This window comes from Sinohyriopsis cumingii, chromosome 14 (genome assembly GCF_028554795.1).
Source record: "Sinohyriopsis cumingii isolate HCF-2022 chromosome 14, ASM2855479v2, whole genome shotgun sequence".
Classification (NCBI taxonomy): domain Eukaryota; kingdom Metazoa; phylum Mollusca; class Bivalvia; order Unionida; family Unionidae; genus Sinohyriopsis; species Sinohyriopsis cumingii.
Genome location: NC_142974.1, coordinates 118,157,515 through 118,176,899, shown reverse-complemented (window position 1 = coordinate 118,176,899; position 19,385 = coordinate 118,157,515). Strand labels below are relative to the sequence as shown.

The 19,385-nt window shown below is 35.3% G+C and overlaps 1 protein-coding gene across 2 annotated transcripts in view; it reads left to right on the top strand.

Annotated features, from left to right (window-relative positions):
• The window catches only part of LOC149784694 (uncharacterized), a 114,450-nt gene extending 97,284 nt beyond the window's left edge, over positions 1 to 17,166 (top strand). For both annotated transcript variants that reach the window (XM_089932731.1, XM_089932732.1), the window contains exon 3: positions 1,139 to 17,166. In XM_089932731.1, the coding sequence (XP_089788857.1) occupies positions 1,237 to 4,194 (2,958 nt within the window). In that variant the 5' untranslated portion in view covers positions 1,139 to 1,236 and the 3' untranslated portion in view covers positions 4,195 to 17,166. The remainder of the gene's footprint in view (positions 1 to 1,138) is intronic.
• The last annotated feature ends 2,219 nt before the right edge of the window (positions 17,167 to 19,385 follow it).

Below are 19,385 nucleotides of genomic sequence, written 5' to 3'. Positions count from 1 at the left end.
TTAATGTGTTAACAGGGAATTGTTTTTTACAAATTGTCAACAAATTGCTAAATTTGTAATTTATGTGCATTGTCAATGTGCAAGTGATTAAATACGCAAGGAATATTCAAATTTGGTGACATCATCAAAATGCACTGTTTAACATTAACCCCTTGAGCTTTTTGCCATTTTAGCCTGAAAATTGAGTAGGAAACACATTTTGAAAGTTATTTCTGAATAGACTCAAAAACACCAAATCTCCGGTCATCTCTCAATAACATATTGCCTAGTTGTGTTAGAAACATCGTTTTTCATTGGCTATTTGACTTGCGCATGAGCAGAAGGGTAAAAGTTGGAGTTTTTCTCTTTTTTTTGCTTAACGGACCCATTATTTTCATATCGAGACCACTGTTTATTCCAAATGCCGATCTTATCATACTTTTTGCAAAGGTTCATCTCTCTGTTTGCAGTTCATACTGGTCTGCCTTAGATCTGAGACCAAAAAGTCTAAAATCCGGACACAAAATAGGATTCCAACCATGGTCGAATTTTGGGTAAAAACAAGTCGGGTCCAAAAAAGGAGTTTTTAATGTGTATTTTGTGGTGCAACTAGATATTCCAGATTTTTTGGTATCATTGTAGAGCTACATCTGTCTACCTTTCTATATAATACCACCCACTTTAATGTATCATGCATGACCATGACGCTACAGAGCTCGGCAGTAGGCTACTACCTTCTGCCCCGTTAAGTTGTCATTAGGGGTTAATGTGCTAACAGCTGCTTTTGCATTTACGTTTTACACAGATGCCACCTGATGAGCAATCTGCAGCCCACTTGGTCCTCTTGTTGGTTTAATTTTCGCTAGGGATTAATGTGTTAACAGACAATTTTGATAACATTGATACACATCAATGGCAGATTTAGAGCATTGGGCTTCAAATTCCATCAAAATTCTATCATAATAATGCTAAAATCATGTACACAAAAATGCACTGTAAATTTCATCTCATGGGATCCTGAAGGAAACAACATATTTTTAGAAGGTTTATATTTGGTGGTCATCAGTATTGAATGATCTATTTGCAGGTGAGATGTTGAATTTTTAGCAACAATTTTCAAAACATTTGTATTCTTAACTATTTTTTAATCTCTTTTCAGATACTGCCATTCACTCTGTGTAATGATCAACATTCATTGTCAGGGAATTCATATTGCATCTACACTTCATTAATCAGGAAATTAATCGTCGCTTTAACATGGATTTGTCCAGCAAGAGTTACTCCCCTTCTCAGGCTTTTCTTCAAAACTCCAGTCTTCTTTCTACATATGGATTGCCAGCCAACATGGCGACAAGTTTGGCTGTCAGTTCATCAATGGCAAGTCCAGTCTACTCAGGAAGTACATCTACGGGTATCAGTCAGACTTCTAAATCACGCAGTAATGGACAAAGTATTGGGTCTCCACCTTTAAATACTGGGGCTTCATCTGACAGTGCTGTTTACTCCACCAGCAGTGCTAGTTACCGTGGCACCGAACACTTCCCTTATGGTTTAAGTGGAGTAGCAATGCCTAGTTACGGTTACCCAGGAGATATGTACCAGTTCACCTCTAATGGGTATCCTAGAAAGTCACGTACATGCAGCTACTGCGGAAAAGTTTTTACGCGATCAACAACACGACGCTACCATGAGAAACGTTGTCCTCTTCTACGAGCTGCAGTGTCTAGCTACATTGGTGAGGAAACAGTGCGTGGCAATCATACAACACCAGCAGAAGAGAGGCTTGAGAAGAGCAACTCCACTTCGGCTGGACAGTCATTTGGACCAGTCTCTGCCTCAGGGATTGGTCAAACCTCTGATTCTCAGGGAAATGCTACCTCCATTCTTCTGACTCCACCACCTACAGTGGAAAGACGTGAGGACTCTTCAATAAGCGGGTATACAAGTGTTATTGTAAAGCAGGAAAGTCATGAGCCAGATCAGGCAGCTCTTGGGGGTACTGACCCCCATTCTCAGGAACATGATATGTCAAGTATTTTACGTTTGACGCCAGAATCTGGTGGCTCACCTAATCGTACAGAGACCTCATCAGGGAGTTTAAATTTTCTCTCTCAAGGGATTGACTTAATTTCTTCTTCTCATACCTCAAGTGGACAAAGACAAGAAAATACCTCATTGTTTACTAGTGATTTTAATAGAGAACAGTTATTACAGAACCAGTCTGATTTGGAAAGATCCATAAACCAGACTGGAAATTACACAATGGATGTTCAGGATCCAAATGAGTTTGATACAGAGGACATAAATTATGATATGCCTAACAATTACCATACCTCAGTGTATGAATCAAAGCAGGAAGGGGTTTCCCCAAAGTCAGAAATTTCAGGAGATAATTTTGATATACAAGGTGAAACGGGTGATGACACGGGTGACAATGAAATAGGAAATGAGAATGATTCCTCTCAGGAGATAAAAGACAGAATTCTCATGGGAGTTTTTAAATGTGGCATTTGCAGCAAAACATTTGAAAGCACGGGTAAACTTCATTTACATGAGCAGCTTCACACAAAATTTAAACCATTTACTTGTAAATTTTGTGGCCAGAGGTTCGTAAAAGCATCAATGCGGGTAGAGCATGAGAAACAGCACAAAGGAGAAGACATAAATTGTGTGTGTGCAGTATGTGGGTCATTATTTACAAGCGTACGAACATTAAAAGCACACATGCGCCGAGGACATCAAGAAGGTCCTTGGTTATGTAGGCATTGTGGAAAGGCATCTCTTGTGCAGACAGAGCTCAAGGATCATCTTCTATCCCACAATCTGCCAAAGATGGAGCGGGACTCGCTGTTGTATCTACGAGATGGTTCTGAAAATGATGCATTAACTGATGAAGAAGATGACAATGCAAATAATGATAATTTAGATGAGACATTCGAGACTGAAATGGACAAGAGTGAACTGTCAGCTCAACCACCACCACTACCACCACCATCGTTCTCCACATCTCAGGCAGACGTTGGACATGAATCGGAAGACCCCAAACAAGTAATGGAGAACTGTCAAGAATGTAAGAGAGATTTCCCTAAAGGCTACCTCAGTTTTCACCTCAAATCGCATGAAGCACAAAAACCATATTCCTGTCCAATTTGCGGTAAACGATTTGGTTACAAGAATAACATGAAATCCCACATTAAGCTTCATACAGGTGTTAAACCTTTCCAGTGTAATATATGTGGGGCAAAGTTTACACGTGGATCAACTTTGAGACGTCATGCTCGGAGGCATGGCATCATTGCTGAAAGTGTCTGGGATTTGTTCATTAAGCCAGATTACAAAACAGGCAGGAGCAAAAGAACTTACAGCAAGCATCTCATTCGAAACAACTCATTTCTAACGCCACATACCTCTCCAAACATTACAACAAAATCAAATGATCTTACATTACCTGGAGGAAATCATGATGCCTCCACATTAAACTACCTCGACCCATCTCAGCAGCAGCATGCAGCTGCAGCAATCGCTGTGACATCCAGTCAGAATGCACTTTACTCTATGTACACTGGGTATACACAGCACCTCACCTCACGAAACCTCTTCCCACCAAGACTTACTACCTCACCTCAAGCACCACAGATACCTCAGTCTGTCTCCATTGGATATGACACCTCTAGTCAAAGTCCTCAACTTGATGCATTAAATCTTAGCATACAGAAACCAATTGACCAACAGAGTGACCAGTCAAGTATATCAAATACCTCGGTAGAAAGGTCAAGGTCACGCTCAAGGTCTCTAAGTGGGTCAGAGTCTCGACGATCCTCATATGCACCTATCAGACCTGGTCATAACGACTCTGCAGTGCAGGTGAACCTCTGCTGTGGGCGAAATAATTCAGAAGTAATGCTGTCCAGTCCTCAGTCCATGATGATGACTCAAATGATGTCTCCCCCAGCCCCAGCTGTCAGCATGGAAGCTACCTCACCGTCATCTCTTCAGTCAGGGAAAGATTACGACTTCATCTCTGCCATGGTTGCCTCAGGGAAACTCTTCAGATGCTATCATTGCGATTGTTTCTTCATGGAGTATGCAATGTATCGCATTCACGCAAAACTTCATGCTCGAGATTTTTCTCGGCCTTTTGTCTGCCCAGTGTGTGGCGAAGACTGTCATGACAAAATGTACTTCTCACTTCATGTATCAGAACATTTACGTTAGCTATCATGTAGGTAATAGTTCTATGTTATAGGTCTATTTTTGACATATATAGTTTTTACAATTCACTGAATGTACTAGTAATATTAATTATATCTATATCATATGGAAGCAAGGAAGACATCAAGGGGAGGAAATGGTCATTATTTTTGTACAAAAGAAATTTATATGAAAAATTGAACCTTTTCATCCCAGTATACCTCGGTGGTATGTCCCAATACAAAAAATCAGCATCTGTGCATGCAAATATAGAGGTCAGAAGGTTAAAGGTGAAAGTTATAACTTTATATGGGTAAGCAGATTATGTAATGATTAATAATGTTATCAAGAGGCGTAGAAATACATGAACATTTATGGGGAGGATATTTGTGTCATATCTGAAAGGGCAATCACTACTTATGATTTTAACAAATAGCATAAAACCAGATCTGCTGACGTATTGTGCAACAACAGATCCAAGTCTTTATTATATACCTATAAAAGAATCGCAGCTTCAGCTGATCAATATCAGACACTGTTATATAGACATCGTTATTGGTCTGTATATACTGTCTATATATGCATACAAGTTGGATCTAACTGTAAACTATATTGACCCAGTCATACAGTATGCTAAAGATCTAGGTCTGTGTAGTTTGTTAGGCGTAATCAGTAGAACAAACAACATAGACCCTGATCTGGCAGTGCATTTTGAGGATGCGATGAGAATATAATTTGTGCCTGAGAAAACTGTTCTGTCTCAAGAAAAAGGACAGTAACTTATGCTGTGCCACATCACCTGTTAATAACCTTGATATGTTGTGGAAGTTCAAACAATTGTAAAAATGTCTGATGGTATATGTGAATAATTAACTGTAATTAACATAAATTAACTGTAATTAACATAATACTTGGATTAGGAGGGCTGTATCTGTGTGATTATGTCATGTAATTTCTCAACTGACATCATACACTCAAACAATACCACTCTTTTCATCTGTTGATCAACTATACTGTTGGAAACTTTGCTTCAGTAAATCTGGATATATACAGCTTGAAATCTTTATGGTTTTCCACTTGGTTAGTCACATAGTGATATTATGCTAGCTAATTATCCTGTTTAAAGAATGACTCCAAAATTCACACTAATTATGACTCCAAAATTCACACTAATTATGACTCCAAAATTCACACTAATTATGACTCCAAAATTCACACTAATTAATCTAGATTTATATATCGTATGTATGTCTGCAGTTCGTTGTCTTATTTTGAAAGATTAAAAAAAAAAAAAAACCTCAGAGATTGCATGCCATTTTTTCTTTTATAATCAATGACCATCTATGCCTAGGAAAGACTCTGTTCATAATCAATGACCACCTGTGAGTAGGAAAGACCTTTAATAATCAGTGACCATCTCTGACTATAGTAGTGGACTTAGCAAATGCATAACCTGATTTGGATCATTTTGGCAGGGCCCTCTGGATTTATTCATGGGGGCCTCCTGTGAGCACAGCATAAACTTTTAAACAAATTTTTTATGATATTGAACTTAAAATTTTTCTTCCATTGCTTTAAAATTACTTCTCTATAGATATATTTTTTAACAATTACTAATGCACATGGCCCATTTGAGCAAGTGGCCCAATTGGGCCAAATGGGTCCAATCAGCCTAAGGCTGGCCCTGTCTGAATAGGTAAGACTGTCCTTATAACCAGTGACCATCTCTGACTAAAAAAGACTATGATTTGCTGGTGCATTATGTGACAATAGATCTTGGCTTCCTCAGTTTGCACAAGAGTGTAAATTATGCAAGAGTTGCTCTGTTTGCACTTGAGTGTGAATTATACAAGAATTATTCTGCACTAGAGTGTGAATTATAGAAGAGTTATTCTGCACCTGTCTTTTTCTAGTGAACTCGATTGTTTTCTATTTACCTGTAAGCTAATTATCCATATTTTTCAGGGATTTTGTTATGGCATGAATTTAACAAGTTTGTTTCATACTTATGATCATATTTACTTTTTGTGATTTTGCTACAAACTTGAAGTAGGAAAAAAAAACACATTTGGCAATAAATGACAGTAGAAAGAGGATGGCACAGTTCTAGAGACTTATTAGTGTTCATGAATAGCCATGAGACCAAACTGATTCTTGCATACTTTTGTTGCAGATTTTAAAAAATTTAACTATATCTTTCCACAATGGACCAAATAATGGAGGGGAAATCTTGCTGCATGATTAAAGGATTTTACAAGTTTTCTCTTTATGTAGCATATACACTGTGTATTCATTGATTACGTAACACATATACTTAGTATTCATTGATTACCTAATACAAATACTGAGTATTCTTTGATTATATAACACATATGCTGTGTATTTGCTGATTACTTGCAATTTGGAGTGAATTGTGGTGCACAATCCCCCACAAAGTGATGAAGGACTTGCCATTCAATCTTCAGCGAGGAGAGCCAGATCTGACATCACTGAATGAGTCACAAGGTCAGATTTTAATGCATACTATTCAATTGAATGAGTCACAAGGTCAGATTTTAATGCATGCTATTCAATTGAATGAGTCACAAGGTTAGATTTTAATGCATACTATTCAATTGAATGAGTCACAAGGTCAGATTTTAATGCATACTATTCAATTGAATGAGTCACAAAGTCAGATTTTAATGCATACTATTCAATTGAAATCAAGAAATGGCTGAACCCAGTTGACCCTGATCCTCTGACTCATTGTGTGATGGTATTTCTCATTCTCCTCTGCTATTGGGTAATGGTGTTAGTTAAACAAGCTCGTATATCCGATTTTAAGCATGGATCAGTTTCGAATAATGTGTAAACTCTGTTACAAAAGTAAAATTTGACAGCACGTCAGCATAGTTTTGTTTTAATGGGTACAGTACTCTCTCAGTATAAAACTCATCATGTCATCCATGAAAGTTACTGGCATTATAGTGAGGTAACCTTATAATAAGGTATTTTGAAAACATTTAATTGGATCCATACCCAGTTGATAAAAGGAACTTCCTTATATATATATATATATATATATATATATATATATATATATATATATATATATATATATATGGTAGCTCAGATGGTTATGCATAATATTCAATAAATGGGTCACCAGTTCGATACCCACCTGTGCCATCTTAGGTCAGATGTCTCAGTGTGTTCTAGGGAAAGTGCTTTAGCAAGCAGTTCCTTTGCATCGTACAGTCAATGTGTTAAAAGTATTATTAAAGCAAAAACAAACAGAAAACTGAGGTGAGTACTGTGTAACATTAGTGATCGAGTACTGTGTATACTACATCAATAGCAGTAGATTTAACAAGAAGCTTTTGTCCAGTACAGTGAAGTGAGTATATGTACAGTTTTGATATGTAAATTGTTGCACGACCAGATGCACATAGCATGTATAGTTCATCCAAAAAAAGTCTTAAGGATTTTATAGAATGAAAATGTTATCCAGAATTATAACTATTAGAAACTTCAAGTCATACCAGTTGTAATTTTTTCAACTCTTTCTATCCTATTTTATAAGCATCAGTCATTCCTCTGTTGCCATGGAAACAGCAAAAGATACATCATCAGTGAGGATTATAATAAATATTGTATATACTTACATATAAGTTAAACAAAATGCAAAACTAGAATGTGCTGTCAGATCTGGGTCTGTGCATTTATTTTTTTTGAGTAATCACTAGGACAAACAAGAAAGTCCCTGATCTGTACACATTATGCTGTGGCAGATCAGGATCATTGCTGTTTGACATGACTTATAAGCAAGTATATACTGTAGTTCATGACCAATCATATCAAATTAATTGTTTAGAAAAAGCATGCAAAATGTCAATAGCACAAAGCTACATATACCAAGGGAGATAACTGCTGCTTTTCTTCAGGTGAGGTAAATTTGTTGATACTGTTGAGCATTATTCAAGGACATTCAAGTACATGCTGATTCTGGTATACCACTAAAGAACAGATATGATAATTGTACCTAATTAATAACCCCTATCATCTGCAATATGTGCTTATGGTTAATTGGTTAATTGGAACAGTTTTGGAAATACTGCGGGGTTCATTCATTATACAAGATCTATGCCAGCTCTCATCGCTAACACCTGGGACAAATGAGTATTTAAATTCAGAATAATATGCAAATTAAAATACCTCAGTTTGCTATATTTTGAAGGCCCATGTTACTGCAAAAGTTTCCTTCCATCCCTACTAAAAAATTGCTTTTAAGGTAGAAGTTTTCTGGTATTAAGCCTTAAGTTTAAATACCCTCCTATGCTCTGGGAAGGGGTATGAGATCTGTGGATGGATAGCAGGGCAAAATCACTTGTGTACCTGTGACCTTTATGGAGGTCAATCAAAGATCTATTGATCCAGATTGTAGATCAAGTCTTCAGTGTAAACTCTACGCAGATGATTCACATATATTATCGTCACAAACTTTGAATGCTACATTTCTTATATTTTGTTTTTTATTTGTCCCTATTTGTTAGTTACCATTAGTACACATTTCATGTAATAACGAAACAGAAAGTTTGCTCAATTGGAGCTAGCTGTATTTACAGCATCTTCTCTGTTCATTGTTTTCTTCTTGGATTGATTTCTGTTGAAGCCTGTTCAATGTCAGAGGTGGAAACTTACCTCTAGTTTTATGTCCCGTAATTGACGCTCTTAAATTTTATGCAAATTTTTGTTTTATTTTAATTTTTGTTTATAGAATATGTATACATCATTGTGTGTTTGTATCATTATAGAACTGTGCTGTTTGCCATACCTCACTTAACTTACACAATACAATGTGTAGAGCATTATTGTTTAATTATGTTTCATTATTGTACAGAGTTGTTTATGATGTAGCTTATAACATAGATCATATTCAGAAATAGAATCTTTTATAATCGCTGTTTATATGGCTGTGTCGAATCATACATTTTTTAAAGTTACCAAACTATCAAACCAAAAAGGAACATCTGCAAACATTACACATTGTTAATTTCATTTCCTTGACTGAACTGCAATATTATCCATAAAAAGTTATGTCGTAATAGTCATAACAAAACCACACAAAATTGTACATTTAAGTATGTATATACATAGTCTATTTTAAACCTGATAAATTGGGGGGGGGGGGATTCTGCACTCAGTTTGAAAAAAGGGCAGAGTTTCTGAGTATGGAGATGTTTCATGAAGAAATGAAGATCGTGCTTGAAAATATAATGCATCAGTTGCAGACATTATTGATTTATTTGAGAATTAAAGTGAAACTTGTAATTACATATGGTAGAGAAGAGTATGTGTATATATATATATATATATATATATATATATATATATATATATATATATATGTATGTGTGTGTGTGTGTGTGTGTACTCATGATAGGTTTTTATTTGCCTGTAATTGAAATAAAAAAATAACTAATTAAAAATGGGCAAATAAAAATTAAATTTTCAATTTTTTCCCCCTGTGAAAGATTATGTGATAATTGCATCATTTGATGGTTGGTTCTAAGATTTGTGATGTTTGCAGATTGTTCTTTTCTCAGTTTGGTAAAAGCATAATGACAGTAACATAAAACTTTTGTCAAATCCTAATTTTAACAAATTCTATTTCTTGATACCTAAGTTGAGAAAATTATTTTTTCAAACCTGACATGGCAATGTATTCATAAAAGTGGCAACATATTGCATTTAAAAAAAAATGAATTTCAACCTTCCATATATACTTGTGTAACTCGGGTCTAACTGCAAACGATATAGACCATGATTTGCCATTGCATAATGCACCAGTAGATTTATGTCTATGTTGTTTGTTTTATTGATTAGTCCTAACAAACTGCACAGAACTTTGTCTGCTGGTTCATAATGTGATGTCAGATATGTGTCTATGCAGACTACAGTTGGATCACACTTGAATGCAAGTATATATGGCACCCACAATACTGTACAGTTGGATCACACTTGAGTGCAAGTATATATGGTACCCACAATACTGTACAGTTGGATCACACTTGAGTGCAAGTATATATGGTACCCACAATACTGTACAGTTGGATCACACTTGAATGCTAGTATATATGGTACCCACAATACTGTACAGTTGGATCACACTTGAATGCAAGTATATATGGTACCCACAATACTGTACAGTTGGATCACACTTGAGTGCAAGTATATATGGTACCCACAATACTGTACAGTTGGATCACACTTGAGTGCAAGTATATATGGTACCCACAATACTGTACAGTTGGATCACACTTGAATGCAAGTATATATGGTACCCACAATACTGTACAGTTGGATCACACTTGAGTGCAAGTATATATGGTACCCACAATACTGTACAGTTGGATCACACTTGAATGCAAGTATATATGGTACCCACATACTGTCATTACTGGCACTTGACTGTGAATAAATATGGTACCCACAGACTTGTGAGACCAACAAAACCAAACATGCTTCAGTAGACATTTAAAGATCTCTTCAATTTCAGAGTTCATTTTCTAATTTCACAATACAAAATTTAATGGAAGACGAAAAGTGAAATGATGGAAGTAAACTCCATCAACTTAGAGTGTTTTTTTTTTCACCAGTAAGGAGCTTGTAATAATTGTAGTCATAACAAGTGCTTACATCTTTTGATCAAAACAGGTATAAAGAAGTACTCATTACAAAGCATGCTTGCATTTATCACAGCATACTTTGTGGGACAGAAGCTGCTTTGAAAACTCCATAAAAGAATTTAAAAATTTTTTTTTACCACTATTCATGTATACATGATACCTTGTTACTACTTAAGGCATTGGACTAAATCAGTGTCAAAAAATAATTTTGCATCTTTTTTATTTAGCTCAGGTATATCTGTAGAGGAATGCACCTCCATAGTGGAGAGTTCTTAACACAGACAAGTAGTGCTAACTCTGATAGGATTGCCACGTGTTTCTGCCATACATGTGATTTGGATCTTGTGGAAATTTACCCGATATTTTTAAGTGTACAGAATAGTATTTCACAAAATACTTTCTTTACACAGAACTGTTTAAAAAAATCTAAGTTCTTCAGAAACCTTAATTTCTTTAATAGAAAATAATGTACAGAGTATTAATGCAAACAATACAAGTTAAATGGGCTAAATGCACTCATTAGTGACTTTTAAAATGTCCAGGGCAAATTTCAGCATCGTAGATAAAACTGATTAAGATGATGCAAAATCGATTTCTGAGAAAGGAATTTGGGGATTTTTAGTAAAAACTTGCTTTTCAGGACTCAAATGTACATTTACAGTATGTAATTGCCTGTGAGTCCAGGCCAACTGAAAACAACATCGACTCCAATCTGGAATCACAATACGGGCTGGCAGATGATGTTCTGTGTTTGTTTTACATATTAATCCTAGTAAATTGTGTCGACCCAGATCTGTCAAGTGTATTATGTCACAGCAGATTTGAATCTGTGCAGTTTGAAGTTGAATATGACTTGTATGTACAGTATTGGAGTTTACTTCCAGTCACCCAGTTTTAGCACCATTTTCACACATACACTGAATTTTGGATGATGTAACATTTTCATGAATACTGTTCTTAGCACATAGTCAGTTGTTTGCATGCATATTCTTTTTTTGCCAAATAGGCTAAATTCTTTTAATCACTCAAACTGTTTTGGTTTGTATCAGACTGTTAAGAAGAAACTTTTAGTTTCTGAATTTGTTAGCACTGCAGATGGGAACAGTGTTTCTGAAACTTGTTGGCATTGCAATTGGGAACAGTTTATTGCAGCAGTATTTGATCAGAAATTCAAAGAAATTACCAATGTTTTTTTGGTTAGGCTTCAGGTTTTTGTAAATTTTATGTCAGATGGATAAGACAATTTTCGTCAACATGCTGAAATTGCAAATTTCATTAGATACGGGTGTTATTTTACACATTTTCACCTCAACATCATTTCCTTTATCAGTTGTTTTACCTAAATTTTTAGAGTTAATTTTAATTCACATTCAGATTGGGGCTTGTCATTGTCCTTTCATTCATCATGTCCATTTGGCAATCACTAACATGGCATCCGTCATAATTTTTTTAATATCCTTGAAAAGAACATTGACTACAACAGCTGTAGAATTGAGAAAAGTAACGTGTCACAGGAATGAGAACATTTTAACAACCTAACATTTCTGGAAGCTTGATTTTAAAAGAAATGTAAGGTTAGGAATTTTTTTTTCATTTAATTTCAAGAAATTGTTTATATTATTATGAAAAATAATATTTTTATCAGAGTAATGATATAAACAATTATAGTGATTTTTTTACAACTATTTGAAATACAGAAATAAATTGGTGTTCAATTTAGATCAAAATGTAGTTAATATTTTTCTCTGTTCTTACATTCATACATTTCTCAGTTCTTTTATTGCATTTTGGACAGTAGTGAAATTTAAATAAAAATCCCCAACAAATAAGAAAAAGCAACTACAAACAGATGTGACCATTATTGACCGAAAAGAAAGGGTATATTGATGAATTTGTTCAGATCAAATTAATAGAAGGCATCAAGTTACATATAAGAAATTCTAAGACCTCGGATATGGAGGATGAACAGTTTATAACCTAATAGGTTATTTATCCCATTGTAAATGTTCATGAAATAGCTGTAAAAAAAAATTTTTCTTCATGTACCTAACATCAATGGATAAATAATCAAGAGATAATGGATTATAATTCATATAAATATGTATGGGATTAGTTTTTACACGGTGAATAAATTGGTAAAAAGTTAGGACGTAAAACTTACTCGTAACATGGTAGATTACATTTGAGTTTATAACATTTTTATGACACTGCTGTATATACTTAGTTATAAGTCGGCTCCAACTGCAAACAACATAGACCCTGATCTGCTATTGCACAATGTACCAGCAGATCAAGGTCTGTTTTGTTTGTTCTACTGACCACTCTTAACAGACTGCATTGATCCAATTCTTTTCGGTCATTTTACGATGGCAGATAATGGGTATAATTATTAACATCAACATAAGCACTAGTGTGTAATTTCAGGTCTAATTCTGCAAATATTTTCCGTAATCAGGTGGTTCACACTAAAGTAATGTTTTTATCTTCTTTTCATTCGATTTGTGAATGTTACTGTTGTTGAAAATCAATATTTCTCTCTTGTCTGTTTCTGCCGTATACCCCAGATTTACATTTTATTCGGAATATTCTCTGTTCATCGTCATGGCATTTCTGTTCATCGTCATGGCATCGTTTAAATACTATCATCGTCATACGTACTTCATTAGCATGCCAGTAAATCATGCATAAAGCTTTAAGACTTTTGTAAGAAAAAAGAATTTAATCTTTTGTGGCCATTGCATATATTTTATTGTATTGTTTTAACATTTGCCTGTGTTTTATATAGATTGAAATACGTTTGTTTCCATCTTGACTGCATTCAGTTTATGTTAAGATGTATCCATTCTTAACAAACATAATATAGTTGTGTTTTTAAACACAACAGTTACGTCAGTGATGTTGGTAGGTTAAAGACGTAACATTTATCTATGTGTAATATTAAGTCACTTGTACAAAACACTTGGAAAAGACACAAATTGGTAACTAATTTTAGAAGACAATTTCGTTGAAAAATTTTTGTTAAGCAAAATGTTTGGTCTATATAGTTGCCAGATTTTTATGCAGCCTTTTCATTTCCTTTGAAATGCTGAGTTGACAGTTTGATTTTGAATAAAGCTCAAAGTGAAATTTATTGGATTTTAAAAATTTGCCACAAAAACATTATAAAGGGCAAATATCGTCCACATTTAAAAAGATTAGATTGAATTGCATGGAAATCATGTTTCTAACTCAACAATGTACACATGTTTTGATAAGTCTGTAACAAACATAGGACACTAACGGCAATAGCCAAATATAACTTTTTTAATTTGTGTTTGTTAAGTTGATCAGTTGTACTTGCTGCTTTAATTTTTTTTGTCCATAAATTGTATTCAGCACAAGGTAATTTGTCTTTTTGCATATGCATTATGATCAGATAGGTGTCATATGACCTATATTTCATACAGTGTCCTATATTTCATACAGTGACCTACATTTCTTTGTGTCCTACATTTCTTAAAGTGATCGTCTGTTGTAACTTTAGACAGTTTATATTTTACATCACTTGCATGGTGTTATGAAAATCTTCTGTAACTTTGTGATTTAAATATAAAATTTAGGATTCCTTTAAATCATACTTAGCTTTGAAATCGTAGATTTAGGACGTAATCAGTACCTTACGGGTAATAGCAGGCTATGTGTATTTATGTTTATTTTGTTTTCCAACAGTCAATGTCATTACAAAAATACAGAGGAGAACTCGTCAGTTACTGTTCATTAGTTATTCCTCAGATGTGTTAGAAAATTTGTTTAAATAACTAGAACTGTCCATTTCTTGTAGATAGAATATTATGTATACCTTTAATATACTTGAAAATGTTATTATACTGAAATAAGTAAGATTTAAAATCATGGAATTAAAAAATAACTGGGTACAAAGTATATAATTTGCTGTCATCAGTGGGTGTGATGTCAGTGTGTATTCTTATATTACTGGTGGCATTAAATGTTATCCCATGTTTGGGAATAAGTCCAATATCCTTTGGGTTTTTTATGAATAAACATTGGCCAGGAATTGATACAAATTTTCAGGGGAAAGACAGAGACTTGTACTTGAAACAAATTGTAGAAAGATGATCATCGTTTCACATCATCAAGAACTTTCAAAACTTTCCGTTATATTATTTTGTTTAATAAAAGTAGGTAGGACTGCAATTTTCATATCACTGTCATAAAATGCTTTCAAAATCTCATCCCACAATGTCTGTAGTACCTTAATATAACACTGTTCAAGAACTCCTAATGATGTACATGTAAATGAGATGACACTATATCCGGGTACATTATATTGGGATACATCATACCTGGGTACATTATGCCAGGGTACATTATATTGGAGGAGAGATTATTACTGCTACCAAATGTGTTTGGATTCCATCATAAAAATATGTACACCACATTGCACCTTAGATTATACTATGCATAGTGTTCCATATTGTCCCATGGAATATAGTATGCATTGTGTCCCATATTATCCCATGGAATATAGTATGCATTGTGTGTCCCATATGATCCATGAGAACATATTATGCATAGAGTGTCCCATAGGATTCTGAGAGTATATTATGCATAGTATGTCCCATAGTATTTGGGAACAATGAATTCATAGTGTCTCGTAGTATCCCTGGGAATATGGTATGCATAATGTGTCCCATATTACCAGTGTGAAGACTATGCATTATGTGTCTCATTTTATTCTTGGGAATATAGTATGCATAGTGTGTCCCATAACTCTGTGAATATAGTATGTATAGTGTATCCCATAGTATCATTGGGAATATAGTATGCATATTGTGTCCCATGGAATCCATGTGAAGACAGCATGTATATTGTGTCCCATATTTTCCCTGGGAATATATACATCGCGTCCTATATTATACTTTGGGGGTATAGTTTGCATATTGTTCCATATTATTCCTGGGAATGTAGTATACATAGTGTGTCCCATATTATACATGGGTAATAGTATGCATAGTGTCTTCTATTATGGGAACTACAGCATGCATAGGTTATCCCATATTATATGTTGGAATACAATATCTATATTATCTACTTTATACTTAGGAGTACAGTATGCACAGTGTGTTCCATATTATATATGGGTATACAGTGTGTACAATGTCTCTTATTACACATGGGATTATAATATGCATAGTGTTCCATGTTACATATGGAATATAATAGGCATCTTGTATTACATATGGGAGTATTGTATGCTTAATGTTGCATATTATGAAGAGGTACCTTATAGTGAGGTTACACTGTGTCTTCTATGTCTTTATCATGCAAGTTTTAAGAATTCCGGTCCCTTTTATCCTGCAATTCTTCGCTAAGTACCGGGGCTTTGGACGGATATTTTAATATAAATTACAAAATAATAAATGGACATTGCTTTAGAATTTCCGATGCTGACTTGATATCGAGATAAATTATTTAAACATGTCTTCTAATTTTACCATTTTCATGACCTGGCACCATTGCTAATACTAATTGGTTATGCATATGCTTATGACTCAGAAGTTTAAAAATAAATGAAGGTAGAATGTACAAATATTTACGTAAAAAAAGGAATGTACAAGTATGTCGGATCCTGTAGGATTAGACTAATGGCCAGAAATCACATAGGCCTTGTCCTCAAAATGTTCTTGTAACTATGGGAACATAACAAAAGAAAGGAATCAATTGGAACTTGATCCTTTCATCTTTGTAAAATCTTTTAAAAATGTTCAGTTTAGAAACAAATTAATAATGCACCCAACTTTGGATTCATATGGCTCGAAGGGTTGATAGGAAAATCCATGTTGAAAACTGCCACACTGAGAGCAACTTTATTCAACTACACTATAAGTTCGGTTTGTATATACATATATATATATATATATATATACACATATAGTGGTGTATAATCATACTATACAATATGATAAACCATCAGTAGCATTAGGTTCAAGATTCACATATAAATATAATGTTCTAAATATAGTAGACCATAGCTATATTGATTTGTTGAAGTCAGATTATATATATGATTGTTAGTAACAGACTTTAGAGCTATTCAAGTCCTACAAGGGCATGTGGAGTTTTCAAAATTGGTGTATATATATATATATAATACTGACATTGTACCTCATTTTCCGTTTCTATTTTCAGGCACTTTTTGTTTACTTTTTACATGTCAAATACCTCATTTTAACAGACTCAAATATGTCGAAATATTTTAGTGAAAGAACTCATGAACTTACATTTGAATAAAAATATGTTTAATAAAAGTTAATATTACAGCAAAGTAATGACTTTCTTGTTATGTTTCACCATATTTTAGATTCTTACTCTTGGTCAGTGACTTTTCCTTACAATTACTAGATGGTAACTGTCCTCCCACTTTAGGAAATTACTTGATGGTACAAGTTCTTCCCTCTGTAGACAGTTACAGATAGTACCAGTCCTTGCCACTGTAGGCAGTTACTAGATGTTACCAGTCATCTGCAATGTAGTCAATTACTAGAAGGTACCCTTCCTCCCCACTGTAGACAGTTACTAGATGGTACCAGTCGTCTGCAATGTAGGCTATTACTAGAAGGTACCCTTCCTCCCCACTGTAGACAGTTACTAGATGGTACCAGTCATCTGCAATGTAGGCAATTACTATATGGTACTATTCCTCCCCCTGTAGGCAGTTACTAGATGTTACCAGTCATCTGCAATGTAGGCTATTACTAGAAGGTACCATTCCTCCCCCTGTAGGCAGTTACTAGATGGTACCAGTCATCTGCAATGTAGGCAATTGCTATATGGTACCTTTCCTCCCCAATATAGGTAGTTACTAGATGTTACCAATCATCTGCAATGTAGGCTATTACTCGAAGGTACCATTCCTCCCCACTATAGACAGTTACTAGATGGTACCAGTCATCTGCAATGTAGGCAGTTACTAGATGGTACCATTCCTCCCCACTGTAGACAGTTATTAGATGGTACCAGTCATCTGCAATGTAGGCAATTACTATATGGTACCATTCCTCCCCAATATAGGTAGTTACTAGATGGTACCAGTCATCTGCAATGTAGGCTATTACTAGATGGTACCATTCCTCCCCACTGTAGACAGTTACTAGATGGTACCAGTCATCTGCAATGTAGGCAATTACTATATGGTACCATTCCTCCCCCTGTAGGCAGTTACTAGATGGTACCAGTCATCTGCAATGTAGGCAATTACTATATGGTACCATTCCTCCCCAATATAGGTAGTTACTAGATGGTACCAGTCATCTTCAATGTAAGCTATTGCTAGAAGGTACCATTTCTCCCCACTGTAGGCAGTTACTAGATGGTACAAGTCATCTGCAATGTAGGCTATTACTAGAAGGTACCATTCCTCCCCCTGTAGGCAGTTACTAGAAGGTACCATTCCTCCCCAATATAGACAGTTACTAGATGTTACCAGTCATCTGCAATGTAGGCTATTACTAGAAGGTACCATTCCTCCCCCTGTAGGCAGTTACTAGATGATACCAGTCATCTGCAATGTAGGCAGTTACTAGATGGCACCAGTCATCTGCAATGTAGGCAATTACTATATGGTACCATTCCTCCCCCTGTAGGCAGTTACTAGATGGTACCAGTCATCTGCAATGTAGGCAGTTACTAGATGGCACCAGTCATCTGCAATGTAGTCAATTACTATATGGTACCATTCCTCCCCCTGTAGGCAGTTACTAGATGGTACCAGTCATCTGCAATGTAGGCTGTTACTAGATGGTACCATTCCTCCCCCTGTAGGCAGTTACTAGATGGTACCAGTCATCTGCAATGTAGGCTGTTACTAGATGGTACCATTCCTCCCCAATATAGGTAGTTACTAGATGGTACCAGTCATCTGCAATGTAGGCTGTTACTAGATGGTACCAGTCCTTGCCACTGTAGACAGTTACTTAATGGTACCAGTCATCTGCAGTGTAGGCTATTACTAGATGGTACCATTCCTCCCCCTGTAGGCAGTTACTAGATGGTACCAGTCATCTGCAATGTAGGGTATTACTAGAAGGTACCATTCCTCCCCATGTAGGCAGTTACTAGATGGTACCAGTCATCTGCAATGTAGGCTATTACTAGATGGTACCATTCCTCCCCACTGTAGGTACCATTCCTCCCCACTGTAGACAGTTACTAGATGGTACCAGTCCTTGCCACTGTAGGCAGTTATTAGATGCAGCAATATAGGTTCCAGTCCTCACCACTGAAGGCAATTACAATCTTAGCTAGCAAAGGTTCCGATATGTTAACCATATCTACACTTTGGTGGATTGATCAGGTATTTCAGTGTTGTGTCCTATTGACATATAGTGAGTCCATGGGTTGTCTCCCTTAGTATATCACGCCACCAAACCTATATCATGTAACAGCAGTGCATTGAACATTGGTCAAAAGGTTTAACATCAAAAGTATGACTACATACCAGAGAGAAGACATTACAGTTGTATTTGTGTATAAGGATGTACTTGT